Genomic DNA, 10,991 nt, shown 5'->3' with positions numbered 1-10,991 from the left:
ACAGATATGTTTACTGGTTACATTACATGTCAAGGAATTGTGTGCAGACTGGAGAAGCCACTGATGCTTACCTGAGCATACTTCATGTCATGCTTCATCTGAAAAATATTCATCTTTTATTCCCTGAAAATATTTTGTTTATTCTAGTTCTTTCTGCTGTCCCTTGGGAGGGTTTGTACCTTTATTTGAATTATATGCTGTTTCTCCTGGTGTAGGTGCTCCAGCAATGGCTGATTTCAGGCTACAGCACAGTTCCTGACACACAGAGATGCATGTAACTAGTTTTCCTCAGTCATATGAACTGACAGTGGCACATAACTGTTCTCAAGGCTAGTACACAGATTTTTCTTGGGGTGGACATAGTTTTACAGTTGATTAATCTAAAGATCTGTCAAATGGCTTTAAATCCAAAAGAAAAGGTCTATTGAATAAAGTCATATACAATGACAAAAAAAATTTTTTTGCCTGTCATAGGGCATCATTGCATCTCTCAAACACTTAAATGCAATCCAGTCTTGGGAATCTATTTCTGTACTATGCAAGTAATCTATGTCCTCAAGTTAAAGATTTAAATTCCTTTTTATTTTTCTTAATTAACACATACAACCTTTGTAAATTTATTGTGTACAGTATGATATTTTAATTTGTGTATGCAGTGTGTAATGCCTACATTGAGATATTAAGTGTGTGTATTGCCACACCTGTTTTGTGTAATATCACTTAAAATATAAGCTTAGCATTTTCAAGTGTACAATATATTTTACTAACTGTACTTATCATGATGTACCATAACCTCTTGAAATTATTGTACCTAACTGAAATTTTCTTTGGGCTTACATCTCAACATCCCTACTCACCCAGCCCCTTGGTAACCCATAATTTTTCTATTTGATTCTATGAGTTGAACTTCTAAAATCCCTTTTCTAAGGCACAGTTTCTTCTCTCAACTAAGTAAATAGAGGTTTCAATATTAGGTCTATGTTGTAGATATATTCACAATAAACTCCTCAAACAATCATTTTTTTGAAGGTAAAATTTTGGACATTGCAAGGACAACTTGATGAGGACTGGATGGATACAGGAAAAATTCATAGTACCCAGGTTCAAATACAAGGATTTCAGACACTTAATGGAGATTGGGGCCCTATTGGGCACTTTCTAAGTCCAGTTCCCCTCATGGGTCTAAGAAGAATCATTGTTTATCACAGTGGAATTAAATTTTAAAATATTCTTTTTATCTCACAGTCAGGAAGGGTCTACAAGGATTAGTCTGCATATATCAAGTTGCTTCTGTTTCCCTTTATGGCTCATTACTTAAGTGCCATGGTTTATTTGGTATCATCATTGAATGCTGTCCTATCTTATGAACTTTTAAAAGGAAAGAGATTTTGGTTCTACATTTCAAAGTGATATCCAAGTAAAAGGGAAAAAAAAATGACACAAAACCCCTTTAGACAGGAATCTTTAATTCTGAACCATGTTATGCTTTCTTTTTCTCCCTTGTCCTAAGGAGATAAGTGATTAGAGAAACCCAATCCCACAGGGGCACAGTATGGTATAAAACACTGAATGTTCACTGCCTGAAACAGCCAAAAGATTCTGCTCTATGGATCCTGTTTCTGTTTCAGTGGATAGTCCCTGGTAAGCCTGTGGCTTGAGATTCTGCAATGTGAGTGGGGAAATGGAGGATTTGTTTCCAAAAGAACACATACCCCATGTGACCCCATAGGAGGGCACATGAGGGCAGAATGATGAAAACCAAGTGTCTAGAGTTGAGTTGGAACTCAGAGAAAAAAGAAAAAAAAAAAAAAAAAAAAACTCAGAGTAATAACTGTTTTCTGGAATATTTCTCAAACATTTAAAATACAGAGTGAAAAAATTTAAGTTGGATAAGTTGGAGGACCTTTAGAGAACTGGATTAATGTTTGAATGTAAACTTGTTTGCTAAAAGGTCAGCAGCCCTTACATGCTGAGACTGGAGGGGATTCAGAAGAAATACTCTGTATCTCCAAATATCTCAGTTATTTCATGGGAAGGAGCAGTTGTCTGTGAGTTAACAGCTGACAGTTTATGAGAGAACAGTACATTTTATAATTCTTTGTATGTACTTGAAATGAATTATATCAATTTTCAGTCATCCTGTAATGTGGTTCTGTTCATTAGTCTTATTTTTACCAGTGGTGACATTGTGGGACTTACTTTCATAACTGGCTCAAGAGCATGAAAGCTATTCACTGGCAGATTTGAAGTGTCTACTCAGGCCTCAGATTCTGGACAATTCAGTGCTATGATCATTGGAATATGTGTATTATGGGAATGTAGATGTACAACTTTAAAGAAAAATTAAGACAGAGGCCACTTGAGGATAATTATACTAGGATCTATCTGAATTTCAGAGTTCTCCTGCAATATGATAGACTGTCACAGATAAAATAAAGGAGTTTTGTGTCACTGAAGAGCTTGAGGCAAAAACCAAACAGTGAACATTACAGACAAGACAGAGAAGAGTTGCTTGATATTGCAGGGAGGGAACTGACCCTTTTAGGAAATTTAGATTGAGATCTTTAAACTTGTTAGAACTTCTAGGTGTTGGTAATTACCATGAGTCAGAACAGGAATAGTAGGTAACAAAAATGATTACGTTTATATCCACACAGAGGAGATTCAAATTTTTGTATTGTTGGGCTCAGGGTTTTTAATGATTAAAGCAATCTTCCCTCCTTCTTTTAAACATGTGCATATTTTGCACACGAAGTACCTCCCCAGGTTGCCTTTTGCCATCCACTCCAGTAATTCTCAACCCAAGAACATTTTCTGCCTCATCTCTCTCAAATTCTTCTGCATCAAGTCAATGAGCACTGTAGATTTGACTGCCTTACTGTTCTTTCAGTATTTTCACATCATCACATGATCTGCCATCAGGGCTCTTACAAACAGTGTCTCAGTAAGTTATTCCAACCTAGTATTTATAAGCTCCTCAGTTCATTCCTCAAGATGCTAATAGATAGGACTTCTAATGGACAAAAATTTTGCCCTACTACTTGCAAGAATTTTTTGCTTAAATTGGTCACCTCACATATGGTCTTCTTCCCTATTTTTTTAGCCACGACTCTTATCATTCTTGGTTATTAGTCACTTTAATGCTAGAATTTTTATTGATTGTTAATGCCAGTATACATTCCATCTGTGATTTTGAGCAATCTATTTTCTTTCCTTAGAAATCCTTTCTTCACATATATGATATAGTTAATATCTTGTGAAGATTATTCCCCTGGGTAGCCAGTTTTTTTCTGTTCAGTTTGATTAAAGGGATTTAAGTTAAACCTTCTTACTCAAGTTAGGGCTCCTTTCTTTTCCAGTGCAAGGTCTTTGAACAAGGGTCAGCACCCTTCTCTGATACACCCTCGCCACACATCCAGGGACATTTGGCAATGCTTGAGATATTTTTGATTGTTGCTTCTGATATCCATTGTGTACGAGAGAGGGATGCTGCTAAACCATCAGAATTATAGAGACTGTACACACACACAAACACGCACACACAAATTATTTGGCCTAAAATGTAGTTAGGCCAACAATGAAAAACCTGCTCTAGAAGAGTATCACTTAGAGTCATGGGATTTAGAAACAAAATTATAGAGAAGAAAGGTAAATTCATTCGCACCATGACCAATTCTCATTCATACTGGAAATATGTTTTCCTGTTCTATTTGTTTGGTATTTTGATTAGTTACTTCATTCTTCTGTTGTTGCTCTCCTTTCTTGGATCACTCTATACACACCTTGTCAGTACCAGCTTGTATCTTCACTTTCATTTATTTCCAGGTCAACTATCATTCCTGTGGCAATGTAAAATTTCCCAAATTAAAATTCTGATAAAAGCAAAATGATAATTTTTAGATGAATCACAGATTTTTTTGGTTATTGCATGATGATATGTTGATATGCAGTTACATATCAGATATGGCAGCATATAATCTACATGTTCTATACCACTGTACTGTACCTACCTTGTAAATTAAGGAAGTAATAAACAGTTTCTGAACAGGTACATACCACTAAAATCTTTAGAGTATTTTATATAGCCCAGACTGATTCAGTGATACACTGTTGCATGTTTCTTAATCCTTTTAATTGAATTATAATTATAAAACCTCAGAGGATATAATTTGTTGGGTTTTTTTTGCCAAGTAAATATGCCATGGAACTCAGATCCAAGGAAAATTATCTATAGTGATTATTAGTTAGATCATTAATGCTATAGAATAATGTTGTCAATATTATAAGCTAAGGAAAGTAAAATAATCCAAAACCTTCAAAGATCTTAAGAGAGTAAATGATGATTAATATGTTTTTAAAAACTAGGTGATTTTTTTCTGAATTCTAGGTATGCAGTACAATTTAGTTACTTCTTAAATATAGAATGATTAATGTATCTTTATTCCTCAAATGCTTTAAACATTACTAAGACTACAAAGGTTACTTAATAAATATAGCTGCATAAATCATTAGGAAATGAACTTCTAATTTGTGTACGACATTACCCTGGGATATAAGGAAGACCTGTCTATACATATTATTTTGTTTCTGTTAAAAGGAAGATTTCCTCAATGTGAAGACTCAGAAAGGAAAGCTTTGTTCAGGGTTAGACAAGTTTAAAGAAAAGGAAGCAGTAAAGGCTCCTCCAGTTGACCTGATATGTGTTATAGTTGCCCTTGTATTTCTGAGATACATTTTAAATTAATGAGGGGAGTACATGAAGCAACAATATACACCCTTAGGAAATGATGGAGAAGGCAAGGTTTCAGGCTACCCTCACTGTCTCTATCAATTTTATACTTACTTAAATTGTTTTGGAAAATGAATTTTGCAATTACTAAAAGAAAACAAATGCATTGTGTGAATTATTTAACATTTTACATATTCTGAGGCAAAAAAGAGATAAATACAGATTTCAAACAATCATCAGGCAGGAAAATGACCTTGAGCTTTGGAAGATGTCAGGCAAATTCCCTCTGTGCTGAAGCAAATCCCTTGGTAACCAAGATGGAGTCTCTGGATGTCTTCAGCGTCCATTGGTGGGGGTGACCATTGAAAGACAGAGATAGACCAGGATGGAGAGAGTCCCATGGAAAACAAAGTAGAGAAGAAAAAATTCATCTCTATGGAAACTGTAGTTTGGTTGGACAGAAGATTTACTAGGCTGTAAAGAAAACAAATACTTTTAGAGATTATTTCATATTATTTCAAATGATTAAGGAGAAATAACTTCATTCTTAGAAAGGTAAAACTATTGTTGAAGAAGAGAGAGAAGCAGAGATTATGGGTTGGCATTGATGTTAAAAACAATGCTGTGCACATGGAAGGACAGGAAGGTGAGAAGAAGATCAGAGAGAAAGCGTCCATGAACTAAAAAATAATGGATTTATTTTCTCAGGGGACAAATGCAGCAAGTTGTAAAAAAATGCTTAGGTTGGGGAACATTGGAACTTTGAGAAATGAGTTTGAGTATACTCTGAGGGAATTTATGACAAAAATAGACTAATCTGAGAAATCAAGCTAAAGAGCTGAACTGCAAAATGTTCCTGGATAACTTGACTTCTGAGTTTGAAATAAGTGCTCTGTCATTGCTGGATTCTTTACATCAGGTATAGGTAGAGTCTAGTTCTTGAAATATCTTTATTAAATAATTTTTGTCTCCATTCTAATTCACAAGTCATAGAAAAACCATATATGATTAGTAGCAAACACAGATAAAGGGAATCCCTTTTATTCAGTAGTCATTGAACAGAAAGTAGCCATCTAGTAAATTTAATTTTGCTCATTCAATATGACCATGGTTTGGAAAGAACTTGATGGTTGGTTTCTCAATGACTTTGGCAAATAAGATTAAAAAAAATTAGAAAGGAGTTTTGGGAAAGAAAGAGTTAAGAATAACATACTCCTAATCTAACTATAGTATATATTTCTAAAGTAAATTAATTTCTCCTTATTTTTCATTCCTCAGTCCTGACATGGATTAGAAGATGAAACAGAAGCACCACCACGTGGCTCTTCTGACCAAGTCACCATGCGCACTTTCAACGGCTCATTCTTCATGCCTTCCGTTTTTACACTAATTGGGATTCCTGGCCTGGAGTCCGTGCAGTGCTGGATCGGAATTCCATTCTGTGCCATGTACATCGTTGCTGTGGCTGGAAATTCCCTCATTCTGTTTATAATCAAAAATGAAAACAGCCTCCACATACCCATGTACATTTTTTTGGCCATGTTGGCAGCCACAGACATGGCACTGAGCACCTGTATTCTTCCCAAAATGTTATGCATCTTCTGGTTTCATTGGCCAGAGATCTCTTTAGATGGCTGCCTGCTGCAAATGGGGCTTATTCACTCATTCCAGGCAACTGAATCAGGCATCCTGCTGGCAATGGCCTTGGATCGCTATGTGGCCATCTGTAACCCCTTGAGACATGCTACTGTCTTCTCCCGACAACTCTTGATTCATCTTGGATTTGGGATCACACTGAGGGCTATCCTTCTTGCACTACCATCCCTGCTGCTTATCAAATGCCGCCTTAAACTCTACTGGACTACAGTTATTTCCCACTCTTATTGTGAGCACATGGCCATGGTGAAGCTGGCAGCTGAAGACATCAGAGTCAACAAGATCTATGGCCTGTTTGTTGCCTTTGCCATCCTAGGATTTGACATCATCTTTATTACCATGTCCTATGTTCGAATCTTTGTCACTGTCTTCCAGCTGCCCCAGAAGGAGGCCCGAGTCAAGGCCTTCAATACCTGCACAGCTCACATCTGTGTCTTCCTACCATTCTACCTCCTGGCCTTCTTCTCCTTCTTTACTCACAGGTTTGGTTCTCACATCCCACCATATGTTCATATCCTCCTGTCAAATCTTTACCTGTTAGTCCCACCTTTTCTCAACCCTATTGTGTATGGAGTTAAGACCAAAGAAATCCGCAGGCATGTCTGGAAAATGTTCTCCTCCCAAAATTCTTGATTGTTCCTAATTGTGTAGAAATTTTAGGTTGGTTACGAGTAACAATTTTACTGAGGAAAAGGTTTATGTCTTCCACTAGTATATACATATGTGAAAAAATCTTTAAATCTCAGATGCTCATAATTTAAGGAGGTATTCAATTGATTGGTTAATACATAAGAAAAAACCTCTCTTGTGTTAAGATTTCAATTTGCCTAAGGTAATCTTCTGATTTTATATTGTCCATTTAAACTCAAAGCTTCTTCCCTGGCACCACTTAGACCTATATAGAAAACAAGATTTCAGCTGAGTTAGGTGGCACACACCTTTAATCCCAGTATCTCAGAAAGCGGAATCAGGAGGACCTTGAATTCAAAGCCAGCCTCAGAAATAGCAAGATGCTAAATAACTCAGTGAGACCCTGTCTCTAAATAAAATACAAAATAAGGCTGGGGATGTGGCTCAGTGCTTGAGTGCCCCTGAGTTCAATCCCTGGTACCCCTCCAAAAAAAAGGAATAAGATTTCAAAAACAGCCCTTGATTCTAAATAAATTTGAGGACAAGTTACACATGAATATTTTTAAACTTCTAATCCAAACCACACCTATAAATCTGTGTTCCATTTCCTTATATGTGCTTTTGAATCTATGTTTTAACAAATTTGAAATCAAGTATATTCACAGCAACAATTCACACACAGTAGCTAAGTTGTGGAAGTAGCTGATGGAACTGGAGAACTTCAGGCTAAGTGAAATAAGCCAGACTCAGAAAGTCCAGGGTTGAATGTTTTCATTTATATGTGATTGCTGCATTAATGAGATGGTGTGGGGATCAGTTCAAGAGATTAGTGGAGCAGAGGAAGAGGGTTCAGGGAAAGATAGGAGGGAAACAAAAGAGTACCATAGTGGAATGAAATTGACCAATTTATATTATGATTATGTTATGCACACATATGAATGTACCACAGTGAACTTCACCTTTGTATACATCTATAAAGCAGTAATTTAAAAACCCTATAAATAAAGGAAGATAATGGAGTAGAGAAAGGGGCACAGAGGGAAGGAAAGAGCAAGTACTGGGGATTGAAGGGAAGCAAATTATTCCATGCATATAAAATTACATCAAAATGAACTCCAGTGGTATGTATGAATATAGTGCACTAGTAGAAACATTTAAATTTTTTTGGAAATCATGTTAGTTGATAAGTAGACAAGATGAAAAAGATGTTGATGGGATCATAAATGTTAAGAACTAAATAACTCATTTTTATTCTGCATTGGAGAATTAGACATTCCAGTATTTGTGGTGTCTATTATACGGAGTGAATAATTGATGAGAAAATATTCTCTTAGAAAATTAATGCCAAATATACAAATTCTTTTGTAAAGTTATATAAATGAAATATAAATAGGAGAGAGAGTTCAAATATGATATTTCCAACTAAGAAATCAAAACAAATAGAATATAATGATAACTACCAGTTAATCATGAATGAATTAAAAAATGAAATTCAAAGTATCAAATATAAAATACACCAAAGTAAATAAATGAAATTAGAAAAGTACCATTTTGGAACAAATCTTCAGAAAATGTAACTATCCAAACTCATTGCATGAAAACAAAATAAACTATTATGTATCCTTAGGAATTCACGATTTAATGTTTTTTTTCTTGAATATGAAGGAAAGCAACAGAAATCTTAAAATATACAGGTAAAATGAAAAAATAAATTTTAAATGAATCTCAGGACATCAGAATTAACTAAGGAAACTATTTTAGGTTGTAATAATTTAGAAACTATTTTCTGTACATAAAATAGATTAGATTTAAATAAATTAGTAAGATTAGATATTACAGAAGGAAATACAAGTGTAGTCATAGGCCTACTTTACCTATGAGTAAGTAGTTACCATATCTTAGATTTAATGATTAGAAGAAAAAAATAAGTAAATGAAACCACTGGTGGAAATGCGTTTTTCTTTGCTTTTTATTTTAATTTATAATTCACAAGCATAAAAGTGAAAAACTTATTATAAAGAAAATAATTATGATATTATTCTAGGTGAAGTGATAAATCACTGTCAACATGTCCTGTAATTGGCCCTTTATTATCACCATCTTTCCCTTCCCCTAATCAGTGTAAACTTCATTCTCACATCTAATATAATTATTTCCTTTTTTTCTTTTATTCTATATACTTCACAGTCTCAGCAGGCATTCCTATGTCTTAAATTTTAGTTTTCCTTGTTTTTGAATTTTGTATGAATGGATCCATCCAATGTATATTTTGTGTATCTTCTTGTAAATTCTGTCCAGGTTGTTGGTTGTACCTCTATTCTGCTCATCTAAGAATCAAACCACCTATTCATAGATATAAACATTGGCAGATATTTTTAAACATTTCTGAAATGCTTCTATCAACTAAAACCACCTGAAGGAATAAGAATTTTGTGTTGCTTAACATCTTTCCTGATGTTTGAAACAAGAATTTGTGATTTTAACAATGTTTTATATAAATAGTAGAAACTCTTCGTGATTTTTAATTGCCATTTGTCTGAAAAATAATAAAATGGTGTCATTTTTCCACATACATGGCCTGCTTACATATTATTTTGAATAAATTTAATAATTTTATCTATTTTTTACGTGAATTATCAAATTATCTGTTAGTTTTTACTAATATTTGAGTTCTTTATATATGTTGTATGCAACAATTTTCTGTGTTCTACATATTGAAAATATTGTCATCTTTTCTGAAATATACTGTTGATGCAGTTTTGAAGAACAGGTAAATGTGTTTGATGAATGTGGCCCAAATATCAAACACTGAAGTCCAGTACCATCCATGCTGTATTTTAAAAATCTGCCCCACATGTGCTTATGAACATATTCATTCCATTATCTTTCATTTTAAGATACAAAATAAATTCAGAATCACTTTCTAATTATAGAAATAGTAGATATGTATATTTTTACAACTTAATTATAAAAAAAAGAGCATATGATTAACTGTACCTAATGTATATAATCTGATCAGCTTTGACAGACACATAGGTCTATAAAACCATTACTTCAATCAACTTCAACAATCACTCAAATTTCAAGTGCAGTTGTGATTCATCCTTCCATTTACCATTATCTCTAGGCAACCAGTTGCTTGTTATCAGTAAAGAAGAATTTTGCATATTATAGATTTTGATGCAAAGGTAATGATGAAATATTTAAATGCATTTGTTGTTTAGTTACTTTCATTTACCAAAACTACTTTTAAATTATCTCATCAATTGTTCATTTTTCCCTTGCATATTCCACTATAGGGCTACATTACAATTTACTTATCCATTTATTTGTCCATGGGCATTGGGGTTCTTTCCATGTTGGGGATGTGATAAATAAAGCTGCTGTTCACATTCATTTATAAGTCATTTTTGATTTGTGTTTCATTCGAGGTGTGTATCTTTGTGTAAAAGGGCCTCGTCATTACATAGGTGGTTTGTTTAAAAGTTAGGAGATAAGTAATATGGAGGCCAAGTAAGATGCTCCAGTGATCATCTGCCCAGTGTAGACAGCTCTTCATGCACCACCCACCTTCCCATCACCTCAGGAAATTCATGTGGAGCACTACAATTCCGGGAAACACACCCAAAGAAGGTAAGAAGAAAAGAGTTGTTAGTGTCAGTTCTCCTCCAACTCCAAGGAGACCAGTGTGCAGAGAGTTGTAGGGAGCACAAATTAAGTCCAGACCTTAGACTTGAAACCCAGTGTCATCCCCAACACAGGGAAACTCAGTGCTGGACAGGGTTCATAGGCTCTACCCCACAAGCCAGTACCCATAAACTGAGCCTTTGCCCTCTTAGTCAGGTGGTCAAGATACTATGCCCATCACCCCTCCTATATCCTGGGCAGACAATAAGGAGCAAAGTTCCAGCCACTGTTGATTAGGACACGAAAGTGAACATTAGACCTTGTCTTAGAACTCAATATGGGGATGGTA

The 10,991-nt window shown here is 34.8% G+C and overlaps 1 protein-coding gene across 1 annotated transcript; it reads left to right on the top strand.

Moving 5' to 3' along the window:
- Window positions 1-6,070: 6,070 nt before the first annotated feature.
- On the top strand, window positions 6,071-7,018 carry LOC306638551 (olfactory receptor 52A5-like; the record flags this gene model as incomplete). The annotated part of the gene is made up of 1 exon (XM_079101772.1): window positions 6,071-7,018. One exon carries the CDS (start codon window positions 6,071-6,073, stop codon window positions 7,016-7,018), a length of 948 nt encoding a protein of 315 aa, XP_078957898.1.
- Between the last annotated feature and the right edge of the window lie 3,973 nt (window positions 7,019-10,991).

The sequence above is a fragment of the Sciurus vulgaris genome (genome assembly GCF_902686455.1).
Source record: "Sciurus vulgaris genome assembly, chromosome: 11".
Lineage (NCBI taxonomy): Eukaryota > Metazoa > Chordata > Mammalia > Rodentia > Sciuridae > Sciurus > Sciurus vulgaris.
This window is presented reverse-complemented; position numbering and strand designations above follow the sequence as displayed.